Genomic DNA, 21718 nt, shown 5'->3' with positions numbered 1-21718 from the left:
TGATAAAAATACTGTACATGGCCCCACTTGAATCCCATTGCCCGTGTGCACCATGGGAAGTAGGTTAATGTATGTGGACTTGGGTAAAACACAGATATGTTGGATTAACATGAGCTGCCCTTGGGCCTCTTCTCCTGTCACTTTCTTGGCATTTTCGCGCTCGCTGATCTAAACCCGGTGGATCTGGCTGAACGCAGAGGCCCACCAGCTTCAGCGGCCGCTTATGTAAGAGCCCCGAGGAAACAGCAGAGCCTTCTCCTCCAGTGGACCAATCAAACCAGAGATGTCAATGCAGCACCATGGTCCATTTATAGAAGACTGGGACCTGTGGACTGTCACCGAGCATCGCCGTCAAAGAGGTAATTTTTTCTCAATCGGCAAGAAAATAGCACTAAAACAAGTTATTTCATTTATTTAAAGGGCTCCGTTACACCAAATTGACTCTTGTGAGCTTTAAGACGTGCTATAATGCTGTTACCTCATCAAAACCAAACCTGGAATTGTGATTTATTTCAATCATTGAGTAACTTATTAGTTTTAGTTTACATATTCAAAGCTCAAAATGTTCCACCTGGTGATGTCATGTAGCTGTAATTTTCAATTTTACAGCTACCGTTTCACCTTTACTTCAGTAGAAATGGACAGTTCTGGGGCTGAAATCATCCAAATGGAAAGTGTATGGAGTTTAAAACCAGAGTGTCTGTGAGAAGAACTCAGCCTAAACATGCAGGATTTGTGTGTTAAACATGTGAATGAACCAAAATGAAACTCCAGCACTGAAAAAAATATATAGGTAAGTGAAAATGACTTAAATTAAGAGCATTTTACTTTATTTGAGTCGATTCAACTTGACAAGTAAAATTATCTGCCAGTGGAATAAGTCTGTTTTTCTTAGCTCAAGCAACATTCGATTTTGTTTCTTATTTTAAGTGCATAAAAGTTGCTGTTTTTCTTATTTAAAGTGTAGCGAGATGTATTTTCATTTCATTTTAAGTACAAAAGTCTAGTTCCACTGGCAGATAATTTTACTTGTCAAGTGAAATTGACTCAAATCATGATAAAACTTTCTTAATTGAAGTCATCTTAACTTGACTAGATTTTGTTTTTTGCAGTGAGGTATTAGAGCAGAGATCAGAATACACTGTAATATGAGCCCTTTATTTTATTTATTTATTTTATTTTTTTCTTGGAATGCTCAACAGACAACAGTCAAGGTTAACAGTTGTTTTACTTTAATATTTGTTTACACTGGGTCCACAGAGTCCACAATCTTTAATAGACTAATTTGGCTGCCTTGTATATTTTGTGTTTCTTTAACTATAGACTGAATAATATAACATTAAAATATGTCCCTCACCTTATATTATATTTATTTCTTAATGCACATAATGGCAAATCTCCATGGAGACGTGGGTGATGCCACTTGGTCATTTTACAGGTCAGATCTGTAAAGAGGCAAGATCACTCACAAGAAATATACACCAGAGGTGGGACCAAGTCATTGTTTTGCATGTCTCAACTGAGTCTCAAGTCCTTGACCTCAAGTTTGAGTCAAGTCCCAAGTCACAGACAAGCGAGTCCAAGTCGAGTCTCGAGTCATTGGCCCGTAAGTCCAAGTCAAGTCCAAGTAAAGTTGTCTGCTTTGAGCTTCAAGTCATTTCAAGTCTTTAAACCAAAGAAGATTTTTGCAGTTAATATGATTTTTAAACAAAATTGTACTCTAAAAAATCATAGTATATTTATATATGAGTATATTTAGAGTATATACAGTTGTAGAAATGCTAATTTTGTAGAAATGTAAATTTTTTCTTTTTAAATATCTGGAAAAGATCTTAATGTGAATCATTACGGTCAGAATATTCAGAATTCAGATTTAAAAGTGCTTCTCATGTCTTCTCAAGTCACAGGCCTCAAGTCTGAGTCAAGTCCCAAGTCACTGACCTTCAAGTCCAAGTCGAGTCTCAAGTTTTTGTCCATTTTATCAAGTCAAGTCTTAAGTCCTAAAAATAGTGACTCAAGTCTGACTCAAGTCCAAGTCACTTCTGATATATATGCATGTTTTTCAAAGCATTATGTGAGCTGTAGTAAACTGAACTGAATAAATGCAAGATAAAGATAAGTTTAATGCCATACTGTGGAATATTCCAGGCAGATAATGTTATTAGAATCTCCCTGGCTGTTTAACCACTGTTCTGAGTTTGAATATCCAAGTCTTTTTAAATTTTACAGTGCAGGTGTTACCTAAGTTGAGCAATAAAAACAGTTCCATAGTTATTTTACTGAACAATTTTATTCATATTTGAATTTCCCGAAAATGAGCAAACAGAAAAACACAATATTTGATGAAAACTGCATATAGTTGTATTGGCGTTAATACAAAAATGTGGTGGACGTGTTTGAATAATAACATTAAGGCATGTACATATAGCAGTCATATTAAATACGCACCTGACTCCAGTTCACCCAGAAACAGCGTCTTCAAAAATGATTCAAAACAGGCTGACACTGCGTACAATAAAAGTACAACTAAATCAAACATCTGAAAACAAAGCTGACCTACGTATTCATAAGTGTTTCTGCTCTTAGATTACAGTAAATGATAAATTACAGTTAGATATTTGAAGGTAAAAGCAACAGCATGTATAGGTTAGAGATGCCCCAGTATTTTCAAAGTCTTTCTCCATTTAATATTTGTACAACATGACAGTGAAAATGTATTAATTATAAGTAGGGCTGGGTGATTTGGAAAAGAACATTCCTCATATTGACCATTACATTTTTAATTCAGTTTTATCTTGACTTATTCTTGACAAACTACAATGGTTTCTGATAAAATTCCCAAAATTGCCAAAAATTTCATCTGAACTCTGCTTTAAACTAAATGCTTTCACTGACAGAGGATTTGCTGTGGACATTGACAATCAGAAAAAGAAAAAAAAAAAGGTGCACTTTGTAACATTTGACGGACTCCCCACCAGAAAAGTTACACAATGCACCTTTAACATTGCATTGACTGTTGATCATCATCACTATAACTTGAAAAATACTGAACTATTCACTAAGCTTTCTATTTAAACACGTACAATTCCCAATCCTCTTACAATCAGAAACATTGTTCTATCAGCTTATAAGTCCGGTTTTTGGCTTCTATTAAACCTACAAATCTATGCAAATAAAATGAAACAAAAGAAAACACTGGAGTTTTCACACATTCTAGATCTGCTGCATTGGCTTCAGGTTTGGAGACACCTGGAAAGACAAGAGACAACACACTTTATTATTAATGTTGTACAGTATTCTCTATCAATACTATGCAGCTGATGTCTTCAACATTCCCTAAGATGGGGTGATGCTAACTCTAGGCATTACTGTCAAAACTCTAGGTACTACTGTCAAAACTCTAGGTACTACTGTCAAAACTCTAGGTACTACTGTCAAAAGCTCTATGAGACTTCAATCACCTTTTTGTTGAAACTCAAACTCCTAAACAGGACCATGAACGCTTTTATTGATCACAGGCTCCTGAAAATGTGTTATTTAAACCCATTTTGTGTTTCTTCTTGAGTTTTTGTCAGAATTTGCTAAAGTGTGCATTTTGTCTCCATGGTAACAGCCAATGTTAAGTTAAGTATAACGGCTAGAGGTGTAACGATATCCAAGTCTCACGATATGATATTGTCACGGTATGAATCTCACGGTACGATATTTATTGCGATATCGTGGGAAAGCTCACAATATGGTGGGGAGGCTCATGATTAGGGATGTAATAATATCCAAATCTCTGTGATATTTTCACGATATATATCTCATGGTATGATATTTATTGTGATATTTTGTGGAGGCTAAAACTGTTAATATGCTACTTTTTCCTCTTAAAATGCCTTGACAAGACTTAATCCAAAGAACTAAGACTTAAAAGTGCTTAGAACTGTTACTTCTTCTTGTAGTCTACACTGAAATGGAGCAAAGGATCATAGTCTATGTAGTTCCCTACGTCTAGAACTTTGATGATACGATATCACGATATTTCAGTTACTGTTACATCCCTAATAACAGCACTACATTTTCAGTAATGGAATAATCAAATTAATTACACTCTCCATCGTTACAACGCCGTTATCGTTACTGGGAAAGCAAAGTGGCACGTTACAGTTGGGTTGAATGAGGCGCCGTGGTGTCAGGCTTCATGCAATGGACAGACACACATCATCTGCAGGAGCGGGAGAGCTCCCGAGAGAACAGGACCAACATGATTGGCTAAGAACTTGGGTGGGCGGAGTCTCTGCTCACGTTGCCTTGCTGTTTCTTTCCCACACACTTCAGCTAAATGAGACAAACTTAACGAGAATGCGACAAAAGCAACGACGAGCCACGGACATTCAAAGGCAGCGTTTTCAAACTAGAAATACCGACACTACTTCTCCCTCATTGAAATAAAGGGCAAGAATATGTATGTTAAGTGTAACCGTGCCTTGGGAAAAAAATATTTTGTCCCATGTCTGCCTCAGGTAACTCGAATATAATGAAGCTCCTCACATCGTCGCATGCAACACACCTCTCGCTGCTGTTCACCCCGAGCGCTGATGCAGTTAGAGTGAGTTCTAGCCAAAATGGAAACGGAGCCACTGCATTTTAAAGACAAACTTGATTTTTCAGGCAATAATACATAACATGAAAAGTAACTAGATATTTAAAGTAAAATGCCCAACCCTGGAAACAGCCACCAAGTAAGTAAGTCCTGCAGTAAGTTATGGAGTTATTTCTCACATGTGCAGGGAACATTCAGTACTATCAGGATCCAATTGAAGATTTCAGTGATGAGACTCTACACTTGGACAGGATACACCTTGTTCAAAAAGACAATCTGGGCGATTTTGAGCAAATGTGGGAACCATTTGTTTCATATTCATATTTGGAAGGTATGGGCTGACAAATGAAGTAGTGCACTGTGGGATAGCAATATAAGCTCTATAAAGAAGTGGACTAAAGAAGTTAAACGTCAACCCATAGTATTTGGCTGAGTGGGTTAACATTTTAAGACCAAAATGAGAAGCCTGACAGCAGCGGTTACAGAGAGAAGGGCAATGTGAACTGGATTTTATTTGAGTTTCTGTATTTTTAATTTCTGTTTTGCTCCTTTTTTTTAATGTAGCAAACTTTATATATGCATCAATGTACAAACTCATACTGGCTTCTCAATCAATTCATTAACTCATGCTTTCCACTGACACATCATATTATTAAAGAGAGACATTTTGGGGTTATTGTAAATTGGTTTTAGTCGTAAAATCTGGCAACGCAAAGCCTGGAATTAAATCTACTTTCTGATGGGATAAAAGGCTTCAAAACATGCCAACAAAACACGCAAAAAAGATCCCGAAAGATCAACAATGCTACAAAAATAGACATTAAATCAAACCAAATAAAACATTTAACATTATATATACTATAAAGTGTTAAACATGAAAAGTTAATGTAAAGATTGTATGGACATTTACCTCAAACTGGGCCCCAGTGCAGGCCTTGATGTCGTCTGGAGTCAGTCCCTCCCAGATCTCGATCAGAGTGAGGCCTTTAGTCGTGTCCACATCAAACACAGCCTGGACACAAAGAAAGACACACACAGACACACACATGCACACACACACACAGACACACAAAAAGAGAGAGACAGCTTTTACACTGCAGCACGTTGAATAGACACTGTGAGAGCTACAGAGATGTCACCTGCTCCAATGCACTCACCAGAACTCAGCCTGGAGGAGAGTAATGGCACTTTAAAGGTCCTACATTGCGCAAATTGATTCTTGTGAGCTTTAAGCCATGTTAGAAAAATGTTACCTCATCAAAAACATGTCCGGGGTTTTGTTTTGTTTCATTCACGCTTGTTTTTTTGAGTAACCCTTTATTGTTATTAGTCTGTATACATCTCCAAAGCTCAACATGCTCTGTTCCAACTTGTGATGGCATGTAGTGGTAGTTTTCAAGTTAACAGCTACATTTTACCTTCTGAAATTATCCAAATGAGTCTAGTGAAGTTGTGCAGAGTTTAAAAACACAGTGGAGGGCTTTTTGAGAGAAGAACTCTATGGAGTAAGAAAGCTGTCAAAAATATTCGTGCGCATAAAATAGAAATCCGTGCGTATTTGGGAAATCCGTGCATATTTGGCTGTAGTTGCGCATAAAATAAATATTTGTAAACTCTCAAATGAGTCCAGTCATACATAAAATATATTGTGTGTATTTTATCCATCAGAATACAAATTGAAAAATTACGACGTCATGAATTACAATCACGAAATGAAAATTTACGATTACGCTTTCATCAGTACGAATACGAATTCACAGACGGAACTTTACTGTCAAAAATACGTCATCACTTCACAGACATTATCCATCGAGCAGAAGAAACATCGATCAAGATCAAGACTGCGCAGCTCAAGTTTGTAGCAGAGAGTAAAAACAGAGTAATAGCACAAGAAGCTACAACAGCGACCAACAAGTGGGTTAATTAAAATCTATTGTAAAAATGTCTTGAATTCGGGAACTGAACGCTGCTGTATAATATTGTGTAGAAACACCTCCTTTGAACGGGAAATTGCACCTATATGTTAGATAACATAGTGGAGCCAGTTGGCTAACATCCGACGTAACGTTATCCCAGGGCTAATTAGCAAATAACAGGTTCTCTGTATGTTTAGATTAAAACATTCACGACTACAGCCACAGTGAGCATCAGCCAGTCTTCATCTCAGCTGCATTTCAGACAATGGGTTTTTCATGAGTTATAATGGGTTATAATTAGCAAATCCATTGACCTCACGGTGACGTTATACTTACCGGTAAATACTGTAAACATACCAAGGTGTTGCCTGTAAACACCAACATTAATTGATGCTGGAAGCTGCATTAAACTGTAATGTGTAACATTTCATTAGCTGTGACGTCTGTAACCAGGACAGTTTGGTAGTGTTTGGTGTAAACTGGGACATTTCAGCGTCCCGAGGAACATTTGGTGGCATTTCATGCGAGAAATGCAGCTGAAGTGAAGACTGACTGATGCTCGCTGTGGCTGTAGTCGTGAATGTTTTAATCTAAACATACAGAGAACCTGATATTTGCTAATTAGCCCTGGGATAACGTTACGTCGGATGTTAGCCAACTGGCTCCACTATGTTATCTAACATATAGGTGCAATTTCTCGTTCAAAGGAGGTGTTTCTACACAATATTATACAGCAGCGTTCAGTTCCCGAATTCAAGACATTTTTACAATAGATTTTAATTAACCCACTTGTTGGTCGTTGTTGTAGCTTCTTGTGCTATTACTCTGTTTTTATCCTCTGCTACAAACTTGAGCATGCGCAGTCTTGATCTTCTTCTGCTCGATGAATAATGTCTGTGAAGTGATGACGTATTTTTGACAGTAAAGTTCCGTCTGTGAATTCGTATTCGTACTGATGAAAGCGTAATCGTAAATTTTCATTTTGTGATTGTAATTCATGACGTCGTAATTTTTCAATTCGTATTCTGATGGATAAAATACACACAATATATTTTATGTACGACTGGACTCATTTGAGAGTTTACAAATATTTATTTTATGCGCAACTACAGCCAAATATGCACGGATTTCCCAAATACGCACGGATTTCTATTTTATGCGCACAAATATTTTTGACAGCTTTCTTACTCCATAGAACTCTGCCTAAATATTCAGTTTTTTGTGTTAAACATGTGTGAATGAAAAAAAACACAACTCCAAGTATGTTTTTGATAAGGAAACAACATTATAACATTGATCAGAAAATAGCAAAAAGCATAAATCTGAAGATGTGTAGTAGTACTTCATATGCAAAGGTGAGCAGTAGAATTAGTATTGCAGTTTTTGGACACCATACTTTTACTCCAACTGGACAGATACATTTTATTTTAGTACTTGAATAAAAAATGTATCCTAAAACCAGCCAGCCTCTCTCATGCTGTGGAACTTGTAAATTGTAGTAAATGAAATAACTCTCAGCAAATGAATGTGGGATTAAATATCTCTTAGAGTTAGTGTCAGCACTTATTGAACAAACAGCCTGAGCAATTAGTGAAATAAGACCGTGAATCTTGAATAGAAACACTGAAGACTTCACACGCCATTTAACAACACTGCATTACAGCTTTGAGCAGATTCAGTTATAGAGTCATATTTTTTGTGTTAGGAACTTGACAATAGAGATCGACCAATATGTTTTTGTTTTGTTTTTGTAATGACTGATGCCATGTTTAGATGTTTAGAATCCAGAGCAACCAATGGTGGATAAGCTCTAATGATATTTTTTGGCAGGTTTGATTATTTTCTCCAAATTATATAATGCTAATTTCACTACAAGATCATATGTTTCATTACAAATTGGATAAGTGAGTGGGGTAGTCACATTTTGTGCGGTATTTGTAATAAAGTGTTCAAATAAAGCTTTATGCATATTCTATGAGCAGCTCAAACTAAATTTCAGCCTCTATTGAAGATTGACAGCTGATGTTCTATACGCACATTAAAAAGTGCAACTATCTCTACTTGACAAGGCTCTGAATCTGTAACTGGCCATTATTCATTTACTTTCTCCCCTTTACAATGTAAACATACTTGCGTGTGTACAAGTCTCTCCATGACCTAAAATCAAAATACATCTCGGACATGTTAGACCCATATGAACCATCTCACACTCTGAGGGGCTCAGGGACCGGGCCCCTGCTGGTGCCTAAAACCCAGATATATTCCGTGACTTAAACTGTAATGCTGGACTTTTGCACCGCATACGGACTGAACCAGGACTAAACCAGGTCTAAACTAGGTCTAAACCAGGACTAAACCAGGACTAAACGATGACTAAAACAGGACTAAAACAGGACGAAACCAGACCAGACTGGGCCCAGGACTGAGACCACGACTGAGACCGGGACCAGACCAGGATTGAGACCGGACCGGACCTGGACTGAGACCCGGACTGAAACCGGGACTGAGACCAGGACTGAGACCTGGACCAGACCAGGATCAGACCAGGACTGAGACCGGAACTCAGACCGGGACTGAGACCGGGACTGAGACCGGGACTGAGACCGGGACTGAGACCGGGACTGAAACTGGGACCAGACCGGGATCAGACCTGGACTGAGACCAGGAATGACACCGGTTTTATCCTGGGTTAGTTAGGGTTCAGTTCGGGTTTCGTTCTGGTTTAGTCCTGGTTTAGCCCTGGTAGACCTGGTTTAGTCCTATTTTAGTAGTGTTTTAGTCTTAGTTCAGTCCTGGTTCAGTATGTGGCGCAAAAGTCCAGCATCACAGTTTAAGTCACGAAAATGGGAAACGGCCGTTATCCATTTTTTCAATTATTCATTTAAGTTCAAAATCAAAAAATGAAAAAAACCCAAAAACGAATCATTATCCATTTTTTCATTTTGGTTCTAGAGACAAATAATGAAGAAAATTGTTGTTTATTTGTTTTCTTATTACTAGTTTTATTTAGAAAAACGAATGAACGAATGATACACGGACTAAACCCTACAACACATCATAATACCGTCTCAAGCCCATAACACAAAATCGCTGAAACTTCGAAATCTTCAGCATTACATTGCAGAAAAAGTCCAAAGTTTCCTCTTTAAGCTCTAAGTCCTTTATGGAAGCAGGAGAGTGTGCTTGTCTCAGCAGCAGTGACAGCCCTATCCAGAACACTGTCACACTCACGGCTCATTAGTGGCACACGGGGCGACAGGGGCGAGGGGTGACAGGGCCGACAGGAGCGACAGGGGACCACGACATCAGCACACACACGAAGAACAAGAGGGCTGAGCAGGACAGAGGAAGAGCGAGCACCCCATCACGAACATGTGTCAGAGGGCAGAAGAAAGTTAACATCAACAGATTTTAATAAGGGAAGTAACATGTCAGGGAACAAAGACACAGTTACCGTATTTGGAATATGCGTGTGAAATACTGTAACAACACAGTACGAGAGTATAACATGAGACCACGGTTTTAAGTAGACGAGATAGCTTTGTACAATACACCAAAAACAAGGTTGAATTCGGTCAACTTGACACAATTTGTGAAGTGAATAAGTTGCGACACTCCAAGTATCTTCTTTAGTTCTGGCACAGCTATAATAAGAGAATGCCTTAAATAAAACTGTGTGGCTTCAATTCCCTTGTAAACATGCTTTTGGGCACCTTGGGATAAGTACAGAACTTAATCTGTGAATAGGGCTGGGTGATATTAGCCAGGCTGCTGCCTCTTAGTGCCTCCGCTCAATTTCATTTCTCTCCAGCGACTAGGTCAGGAATCAGAATACACTAGACGGTTTACAAGAACCCTTGAAGTTGTAGACCGCGCACCGGCCAATCAGCGCAGCGAACGGTGAAATAAAAAAACTATCCACCTACCTACCAGCAAACGAACCCTAATGCTGCGACGGTTTCCATGATGAATCTGGCTAGGGTGATATGGCCAAAAAACTAAATCTTGATTTTTTGCACACACTGGACAATTACGATTTTAATCAAAGTCAGAGGAGTGACCGCATGCCTTTCAAACAGCGGAAGTGTTTTCATTCTTAACGTATGCTATTATTTAAGAAAGAGTAAACAGCCTTAAATTACTTTTTACAGAAATATAACTGTAATTGCTCAATGAATATGCACTGCAAGTAAGGAAGTCAGGAGTAAACTTGTTTCATAATAATCCTCAATTTCATGATTTTACAAATTTTCTAACTCTCTATTAAAAACCCAAAATTATTCAAATTAACTTGATTAATTGCCCAACCCTAACTGTGATACAATAAAACAGGACAAATTATGCAAAAGTTGACTCAGTTCACGACTCAGGGTAGTTCAATTGACTTATAACAGTAATAACAGATATCATGGCCCTTTCCTGGACTTACAGGAAAGGAATTACAGTGTACAATGCACTTTCTCAGTCTTGAATGCAGGAGAATAAGGATAACCCAAACATGCACAACCTACACCCTAAATACAACTTCAGACGAGTTAACGATGACAGAAAACCATTAGAAAATTTTTTTATGACACCACTTTTGAAAAGATGTTGAACCTTCGTAAACCACATAAACTCTGGACACCTGACTGCCTGATCGAGTCCATTTCAGAAAGATAAAACCACTCAATGACCCACTTTCGAAGATTTACACTTTTGGTCTGTGCAAAACAAGCGCTCCCTGTGCTGGCTGCAAACACTCTGAGTCACCTTCTCACAGTCCTGCACATGCCACATCATTAGACACTGACTCACAAACAAGACGCCTGACCCACTTGCATTCACAATTTTCGGACAAAAACCAACACTGCATTAGTTTGAGTTGTTGTCATGTCATTCACAACAGGCCTTAGTTAAAATTTAAAGAGGCATTATGCAACTTTTCAGATGGAGGCTCCGTGTTTTGTCTGGAATGTTTCAAACTATGGACATCAAACCAGACCAAGTTACAAGTCAGATCTGTAAATACCTAACATGCCTGTTAGGTATTTTTGAGCTATAAAACCACCTATAATATAATAAATTTAAGGTAGAGCTGTTTAATGTCATACTGTGGAATATTCCAGTCAGAGCAATGACATCTCCAAAGAAATGAGCAGGTGATGGACCCCCACTCTAAAAAGTTACATAGTGGTGGATAGGGCTGGGTATACAATACAGTGCACTTTCACTTTCAATTTGATACGGTTCAATAAAAAATAAAGGCTAAATCACGGCTGTGATACTAAAAGTCTTTGTTAAACCACTTCTTGTACAAAGTAAATATGGAAAGACAACAATTTTCTCATCAAAACAGTGAAAATGTCAAATGTGTTGCATGAAAAAGTTCCTTTCCTCTAAACAAGCAACAAAACTGTAGCTCTGTAACAAAATAATTTAGTAAAATACACCAAAAAACACTCGTGGTGATATATTGATACAGCAGCCCACGATATCGATACTGTATCATTACATTAAATTATATGGTATATCAATATTTCAATATTTTTGCATATCCCGAGTGGTGGACGGTCAGTCACTTGCTTGTCTCCATGGAGATATTACTATTTTACCTTGATTGGAAATTAACTTTGCATTTACAGTGGAGACAGGTTAATGGTCAGATCTATGGAGAAGCAAGCCTGCACATGGTAAAAAAATTTTTTTTAAGGTATTTTGAGCTATAAAACACCTGTCATTGAACAAATGCAAGGGAGTCATGTTTAATGCCCTACTAAGGAAGAAAGAAATAACATCTCCATGGAAACCAGCAAGAAGAGGACCCTCCACCATAAAAGTTACACAATGTACCTTCAAGGATTTGTTTGCCGTTTCATTTTCAAAAGTATGTTGTCCTGGTTTAATATGATTACATGTATTTACTAGTGGTATCCACACAAAATTAAACAGGTATAAAGTACAAGATCTTCTCTGTAAGCATTAAAGAACTAAAGAGATTTTCTGTCAAATGTCATGAATGCAACATATTATGGGATCTATATACAACATTTATAAATAAATCCTATTTTGACCAGTTAGGCATACTGCTAGTTGAGAACTCTGTGGGATTAACTGTGCAGAACTATCCCAGACAGTTGTTTCTCTCTCATGGAGCACTAATGGAGTGAGAGAAGGGGACTAAGAGTGCAGAGGTGACAGATCTAAAATCAAATCATATGCCTCTTGTCCGACAATCAGGATGTGAGTGATTAGCATGCTAGTTGTGGTTAGCATTACTGTGACTGCAAAAGTTGCTCTGGCCTCTGAAAGTTGAGGAAAGCGCTTATAAATTCATCGCCGTGAATAATTACGATATTCAGAAAGCATAAGGTAAATGAGGAATAACTTTAACCATTTAAAGGTCTACATTACTCAAAACTGAATCTTGTGAGGCATGTTATAATTATGGTACCTCCTCAAAAACATACATAGAGTAGTGTTTTGTTTCATGGACACATGTTGGAGTAATCCTTTATTATTTGTTTACATCTCCAAAGCTCAAAATGCTGTTCCACTTTGTGATGTCATGTAGTGGTATTTTTCAAGTTAACAGCTCTTTTTACCTTTTGTTCAGTAGAATTAGGTAATTCCAGGGCTGGAATTATCCAAATGATTCTAGTGAAGGTTTATGAAATTTAAAAAGACAGTGGAGCACTTCTTGTATTACCACATGACATCAGAAGGTGGAACGTGTTTTGTTTGAGTGAAGAACTCGTCTAAATATGTAGGTTTTTTAATGAGGAAACAACATTTTAACATAGATCAGAAAATAACGTAATATGGGACCTTTAAAAAGAACTAGGTATGTTTTTCACGTTTTTAAAGAACAGCTTTTCTTTAGAGAAGGTGAATTTAAATATTCAGTTTTCCACATAATGTATTTCCTGACATTTGTGGGAAATTGAGCTTTCACTTTAAGTTTCTACAAATGCATTAGCAAGTCAAAAATACAACAAAAATAACAGAAAATTTAACAACTATAGAGCTATTAAAACCACCCCAACCAATAAAATTACCGTCATTACCAAAAACGCCACTGGTAACACTTTTATGGAGGCTATTATAACAAATGAATAATCCTGCACTTTTCTCTTCAACATATAATGATTGAGCTAATAGCTTTTTGCATGCAATCTGAGTCAGTGAATGTGATTTTGATAAGCTTAGTTTGTAATGGGAGTGGAGTATGGCTGGGAGCCGGTATTCTTGTAAACACGGATATAAAACGAATGGTAGCACACGTCTAGTCATCTGGATAATGTTTTTAAACGGACAATACTTGCGATTTCACTTTTTCACTCTCCCATACCCACCAAAGTTCACATTTTAATCCATTAGAATTGACAAAAATATTAAAATATGAATTGAAATAACTGAGAAACTAGGATCACATTTCAGTACATAACAAATCGATACAGTTATTTATGCAGAATAAGAACGTGTATTTTGGGGTTTTTGGAGAAAATTATGGTACTTCAAAAAAACAGAGGTGGAACCAAGTGATTGTTTTGCAAGTCTCAAGTAAGTCAAGTCCGAGTCAAGTCCCAAGTCAAATACAGGCAAGTCCAAGTCGAGTCTTGAGTCACTGGCCCCAAATCAAGTCCAAGTCATCTGCTTTGAGCTTCAAGTCATTTCAAGAGTTTAAAAAAGATAACTTAGACTTTTGCAATTTACATGATTGTACTTAAAAAAAAAAAATCATAGCATATATATATATATATATATATATATATATATATATATATATATATATATATATATTTATAGAGTATAAAAGAGTTGTAGAAATGTTAATTTATCCTTTTTAAATGTCTTGACAAGATCCTAGTGTGAATCATTATGGTCAGAACAGAAATAATTCAGATTTAAAAGTGCTTCTCAAGTCTACTCAAGTCAAGTCTCAAGTCCTAAAAATAGTGATTCAAGTCTGACTTGAGTCCAAGTCAAAAACTGCAGCCTTTGTAATTTGTCAATTCAAATTGTAATTTCGATTTCAGTTTATCTTGCAGTCCTAATTTGGATAATGTACTTTACTACAGGGCTGTTAAGTGTGAAATGACTTATCCAACCGAGTTCCATAGACACACACAGATGAAAGAGGGACCTAGTGAACCCTCCTAAACTGTAAAACTTGTAAGACACTGTTAATAAAAATAATGTGAAAGTAGGTACCTCTTTATTTTTAGGCTAAGCATAATATTGGTAAGAACTGGCAAGTTGGCAGTTTCGGGTGTTGTTAAACTTATTAAAACAGCTTTGTTTATAATCCTGGAGCAGGTTAAAATCTGCCAAAAGTCTTTTATGGTGAATGAGGCTAGAATTCTATTTGGCAGTAAAGTAGAGACATCACTTAGCAGCAGCACTGGTGCATTTGGAAAATATCAGAAAACATGGCTGCCTTGTTAAACATTTTTAATTTAGTTTTAATCAAGATTCACTCCAACAAAGCTTTTAGTTTAGACTCAATTCCATGCCAATTTAGCTGTACAAATACTGATACTTTGCAGCTGATGTTATTAACATTCCCTGGGGTGTGAAACTAACTGGGGGTACTGCTCTGTCTGAAGCTTTGTTAGACTTTAATTTGAGCTTTCATGTAACACAAAATCAAGAACAGTCTTAACTGGAATTACAACAGGCGAGCTGATTCGGGCTGGTAAACCACTGGTCTCGTTCAAATAACTTTAAATTTACAAGCTAACTAGCAATAGGCAAATGTTTTTGTTTTGTATGTTAGTCACAAATACAATTTTGTTGAAAATCAAACAACTTAACAGGACCAGAACCATTTATACTGATCACAGACTCCTGAAAATGTGCTGTTTAAAAGTACAATTTTTAGACAGTCTCAAAACTTATTGTCATGGTTCATGTTTTGTAGTCATTTTTGCTTATTTTGGTGTATCTTTTTCCTGTAGTGTAGTGTGCCTTCGGTGTTTTATTTTGAGATTTGTCCTGTCAGCTTCTAGTTTTGAGTTTTACTTCCTGTCTGTTGATTGTCTGCCCTGTATCTGTGTGCTTATATACCCTGCGTTCTCCTCTGCCCTTTGTTGGTCCATTGTCTTTGTTCGTATCATGTCTGTTGTAGTTTCTGTTTTTGGATTTGGTTTCTTCATGACACTTATTTGACAGTGTTTGCTAATGTGAGCATTTTGTCTTCATGATAACTGAGGAACATTCCACCAATACACATACATGTACATAACACCCCCAGCGTGACATCACTGCAAACTATCAATAAGTGCACCAAACAGTGTAAAAATGTCTTGATTTTATACATTAAAAAAATCATATTTTTGATCTATGCCTGTTAACATTCTAAACAAAATATAACATCATAAAAGAAGAAATTATAAATTATTAGGGCTATATTTCAGTTATGTTTCAGTATTGCCAATAAACTGGAATAAATACATTCTAATATCATGTCAGCCAAAGTCAGTTATTGCACAGATAAATTGGGTCTGTTTTCAAATCAGCTTAGAAAACGACTGTCTCTCAATTATTTTGGTTCAGATTCATTGGTGCCATTTGTTGTGCTGTTTCATTGTGGTATTGCTTATCACTTCATTAAGAGCAGCTGTCATTTTGAATTACACCTCAGGGAACAATAAAGTTTCTGAATTTGAATAATACTGGAAATAAAAACAGATAACAACACAAATTTAGATGTTATCCTGAATGTGTCATCATTGGTAAAGTAGAAAGCACTGTTGCCTCACAGGAAGAAAGCAGTGGGTAGACCTGTTTAAGACTGGTTGGTTTATTGTTATGGTGAAATTTGTCCTCTACATTTGACCCATCCTTCCATGTCACTGATGCAAGCTGTCAGGAGCAGTGGACCCATCTCCAGATTGTGAGCTAGTCTTGCTCAGGACTAGTCTCTGCTCAATTTCATTTCTCTCCAGCGACTTGGTCAGGAATTGGAATACAATTGATGGTTTGCAAGAACCCGGAAGTTGTAAACCGTGCACTGGCCAATCAGGGAAGAGCTGTGAAGCCATGACGTCAAACTCAAGCGCCTGTCTGGGTCCCTTTTGTGGTACAGCACAACAGTAAACAAAGCGGTCGAGATGGATGTAGACGAAGCCATACATTCTGTGTTGGCAATGATTCCCGAGATCGAGAATTTAAAGCCGGAACAAGGAGAATGTTTGGTGCATTTATCAAGGGGAAAGATGTTATTGCCCTTCTTCCTACAGAATTTGGCGCATTACATACGCCACAATCAAACAGTAGCGATTGCTTACATAAAAAAAGTACCCAACTACCGCTGGAGGATTTTACCTGATGGTGCATGTTTTGGGTTGATGTGGGAAACCAGAGCAGCTGAGGACACAGAAAATAAACTGCAAAAGAAAATGCCAAAAGCCCCCCATCTGGTTGCCTTCAGCACCTTCTTGCTGTGAGTCAAGAGTGCTAGCCACATCAACTGTGCAGGTATTCCCTCAGAGTTTTTGCCCTGGTGATATAATTTACACCAACAACACAAATCAAACACACTACAAACTAATGCACCAGTTAGGAACTTCTGACCTATAACTTAATTCAAGATCAACAGAAAAGTCACTCACTTCTTCTGACAGCACTTCACGGTGATACTCATCTCAGCTAATGGTAATATAGATGCAAAGTTGTCAGGCTTTTTGACTACATGACAGCAGTGAAGTTCAAATATTGTGAGTCTTGCTCGCTCTAAGCTAAGAAAACAAAGATTCAAGTCAAACCTAAGTCCATGGTGAGACACTGTCAAATGGCTGCTGTGTGCAGACAGCAGAGGATTGCTCAGCAGAAACAGTGAAATTTGACTTGGAGTCGATCACAGGCGGAGGAGGAGAAGGAGGAGGAGGAGGAGGATGGAAAACGATTTTAACTTTGGTACCAAGAGAAGGTAAAATCTGCAGAGACAAGATGGTGACAGGCACAGCTCAACAATGGAATCCTTTAAGAATCAGGAATTAGTGATTTCAACATAATTAAGAGTTTAGTTTTAATAGAGAGAACAAAAATAGAAGATAAAAGGCAATTGTCTGAAAGGAAAGATTTAATGATCTTTATTTAACCAGGATAGTCCATCTGAGACTTAGAATCTCTTTTTCAGGGGAGTGCTGGCCCCAGAGGAAAACCAGATGAACCCAGAGGAAACCTGTGCAAGCACGGGTCAAATGCTAAGGATGGATTTAGACACTGGGATCAATAAAGCTTAAAATCATACTGTAATTAACTGTGCATGCAAGAGGGTTTCTGCAAACTCCATAAAGGACTATAGAGACTAAGCTTTCCCTGTTCATATAATGCTTTCATTTCTGCCTTCTTTCTGCTTATAAAAGTATAAGCATAGTTTACCTGTGCAAGTCCTAAACCATGAAATCACGGTTCCTTACTTAGTACTATTTCTCATTAAAAGGCAAAAAAAAAAAAACTTTGACTGGACGGCTTCAAAAATAAAACATGTCATTCGTCGGTAATGGGCCAAAACTTGAGTTATAACAGTTAGTTTAACAAAGCCTTTGTTTCCCAGAGAGCACTTTCTGTAATTCACTCTGACCACATGGGGACCATTTGTACGCCGCTCATGCTTCATTTACTTGATAATTAAAGCTGGTGTACCTGATTTTCAAACAGTGAGACAAGAAAGTAGGGATTTCAATCTGTCTAACTTGTTAAAAGCTCCCACAAACTAGGAGTTTTATCAGCTCCCATCTGAAAGTGTCATAGACTCACATCATTCTTCCTTACAAGTTGCAATCTATACATTGTTTTATAATTGGATCCAATTCTACGCTTTATGGAGAGAAAAACTAAATTTACTCATTTATGAAAAAAATTATGTCAACTTTAAAGGTGCACAATGCAACTTTTTTGTTGGGGGTCCATCACCTGCTTGTTTCTATGTCATTGCTTTACCTGGAATGTTCCACTGTATGACTTTAAACCACTCTACCTTACAGTTATTCAATTACAGGTGGTTTTACGGCTCAAAAATGCCTAGAAAAACAGGCATTCTGACTGGGAGTGGGCTCGCCTCTCAAGTTACAGATCTGACCAGTAACTTGGTTTGGTTTGATTTCCATGAAGGTAGAAAGATTTAATGCCATACTGTGAAACATTCCAGACAAAGCAATACCATCTCTATGAAGAAAAGCATTTGACGGACCCTCAACCAGAAAAAAAAAAGCAGACCTATTTTGCAAAATCGACATTTTAGACCATGTTATAGTTTCCCATCACCATTTACTCACCCGAACTTCTATTATTTATACATTCACTTCTCTGTACTTACTTTGTTCTCCAATTTTATTTTCTTAAATGGTGATATACGTAGGATTCGGCAGCATCATGTAGTCATTATGCTACAAATGAAAAAAAACTGCTACTCACTTACAGCAACATCTGCTCCCATTGGGCACCAGAGTTTTCAAACGGGAAAGTCAATTTCTTTTTATCAAAGGGCCCATATAACACTATTTTCTGATCTATGTTATAATGTTTCCTCATCACAAACATACTCGGAGTTGTGTTCACAAATCCTGCATATTTAGGTAACACTCTGTTCCACCTTGTGATGTCATGTGGTAATAAAGGAAGTGGTCCATTGTATTTTTAAACTCCAAGCACCTTCACTAGTCATTTGGATAATTTCAGCCCTGGAATTTACAATCTCTTAACTTGAAACCCAGCACTACATGACATCACAAGATGAACAAAGCATTTTGAACTTTAGAGGTTAGGTGGGTGTAGACAGACTAATAAACCAGGATTACTCAAAGATGTGTGAATGAAATGACACAACAAAAACACAAGTCCATTGCAACATGGCTTAAAAGCTAAATTTTGCATAATACAGGACCTTTAAGTAATTTCAGATGAATATTGAGATTTAAAATGTCCAATTTATAATATAATGACCCATGTGTGTCATAGATTATAACAATATAGCAGACACAAGCACAATGTAATACTGTAAGAGCCTCTTGATATAAAGCCCTAAACAAGAAGTAATATGTCACACAAAGTTACAACAAGGAACGACTTACAATAGACAAAACAATTATTAAAACCAAAGACATACATACAGAAGCTTAATTCATAAATAGATCAATAAGAAGGCGCCTTAAGAACAACTAACAGACACAGCCCTAACGGACCAGTTGTAATTCTAACCCATGTGAAGGTGATACCTCTGCAGTTCATTTTTGGGTAATAACCAAACTAATAAGCAGGAAGTGAATCTGATGACTTTGTTATTAGTCTTATCATGATCACAATTACTGCTTCAATCAAAAACAATAATCTGTTCTAAATGACATGGGCAGTCATCCTGCACCATCAAAACAAATCTACAATGACTTTTCAATTATGAATCACAGAGAGCAGTGTTTTTCTTCGCCAAAGAAAAGGTAAATTAAAGGTATAATGGTATTTACAGCTCAGTAAGAACCGTTTAAAAATCCTTTAAAAATACCAGATTCTGTGCAATATTTCATCTTTTCACCTTCCAACTACACTAAAGGACCCATTTAATGTTATTTTCTAATCTATGTAATAATGTTTCCTCATCAGAAACATTATTGGAGTTGTGTTTTGTTTCATTCACACATGTTTAACACACAAACCCTGCATATTTAGGCTGAGTCCTTCTCTGAAATTGAGAACACTCCCAAGTTCCACGTTGCAATGTCATGTGGTAATAAAGGAAGTGGTCCACTGCCAATTGCCCATCTCTACTAAACTAAAGGTAAAAGGTAGCTATAAACCTGAAAACTACAGCTTCATGACATCACAAGGTGGAACAGAGCATTCTGAGCTTTAGAGATTTAGACAGACTAATACTAAACAATTACTCAAACGTGTGAATGAAACACAACACAACTCCTGGTGTGTTGTGTGGCTAAAAGCTCGCAAGAGTCAATTTTGCAAAATATAGGACCTTTAACTTCAAATTATAAATCAAATATTGTGTCCAGATAGTTACTTGTACTCTAGTAAACTTTTTGCGAACTCTACCCACCTCTGCTTGTGACAAAATGACATTGTAAGTGGATTAGAGATTATATTTCAAACTGCGCTCACCTTTTCAGTGATGATGCGATCCACACACTGCTTCCCCGTTAAAGGCAAACTGCATGTGTCCAATATTTTGTGTTTTCCTCCCTGTGGAGAAGAGAGACGAGAGTTATTCATATTGGGAGGTGAGTCACTAAAATGCGCTGTAAACATCCTCGGGGTAGCAGCCTTTGCTTTAATATATCCAGGGATTTAGCCTGTGCGTGGAAGAAAACCAACAAATACTCACTCACAATAATCAATAAAACACATGCTCGATCTGACATCATTAGATAGATGCTTCGCCGCTTAATGGCTCCAAACACATTTAAACTTATTCAAAATAGACACTCCCAGAATAGAAACATGATTTTAAGAGCTCATATTACATTATTTTGTGATCTATGTTGTAATGTTTCCTCATCAAGAACATACCCGGAGTCTTGCTTTGTTTCATTTGCACATGTTTAACACACCAACCCCGCAGAATCATTTGGAAGATTTCAGCCAATCTCCACTGAACAAAAGGTAAAAGGTAGCTGTTAACTTGAAAACTACCACTTCATGTCGTCTACAAGGTGGAATAGAGCATTTTGAGTTTTGGAGATGCCAACAGAATATTAACAATACTCAAAAACGTGTGAAACAAAACACAACTCCAGGTATGTTTTCGATGAGGTAACATCATCCTAACATGACTTAAAGTTCACAAGAATCAATTTAGCATGATATAAGACCTTTAAATATATGGTGCAAGACAGGGTTCTGATACAGCTCAAGATCATTATAAAGCTGTCAAGGAAAGACTCATTTCTGTCTGGTTGATGCGACTTTTTAGTACTGATACTTGTTCAAATGAGTATCTGGTTCTGACAATTAGCATTTGACTTGCGATACGTTTGACAACCTTGCTACCTTATCCATGGTCCCTAGTTTTCGGTGGATGGGTGCATCTATAAATGTATAAACAACCACATCTGAATTAAAAAAGTACAAAACTGAACCAAGTCACACTTCATTCAGCTCTCCTCCCCAAAATAAAGACAAGCCATTTGTCTTCATGCCTCAATTTGTCTCCATGCCTTAGTGCACCAAGATGCTTCAAAGACAGATTAAACTTGTGAATCATGAGTTCAATCTGTCTTTT

General features: G+C 37.2%; 1 protein-coding gene across 1 annotated transcript in view; it reads right to left on the bottom strand.

Moving 5' to 3' along the window:
* Positions 1 to 2271: 2271 nt before the first annotated feature.
* oxct1a (3-oxoacid CoA transferase 1a) overlaps positions 2272 to 21718 on the bottom strand; it is a 91801-nt gene continuing 72354 nt past the window's right edge. Inside the window, exons 14-16 of the mRNA XM_055161951.1 lie at positions 20599 to 20679; positions 5499 to 5600; positions 2272 to 3249 (exon numbers count right to left, since the gene is read on the bottom strand). Coding sequence (XP_055017926.1) covers positions 3214 to 3249; positions 5499 to 5600; positions 20599 to 20679 — 219 coding nt within the window. The 3' untranslated portion in view covers positions 2272 to 3213. The remainder of the gene's footprint in view (positions 3250 to 5498; positions 5601 to 20598; positions 20680 to 21718) is intronic.

Source organism: Boleophthalmus pectinirostris, unplaced genomic scaffold, assembly GCF_026225935.1.
Source record: "Boleophthalmus pectinirostris isolate CB_2022bp ecotype Guang Dong unplaced genomic scaffold, ASM2622593v1 HiC_scaffold_4, whole genome shotgun sequence".
In the NCBI taxonomy this organism is placed as follows: domain Eukaryota; kingdom Metazoa; phylum Chordata; class Actinopteri; order Gobiiformes; family Gobiidae; genus Boleophthalmus; species Boleophthalmus pectinirostris.
This window is presented reverse-complemented; position numbering and strand designations above follow the sequence as displayed.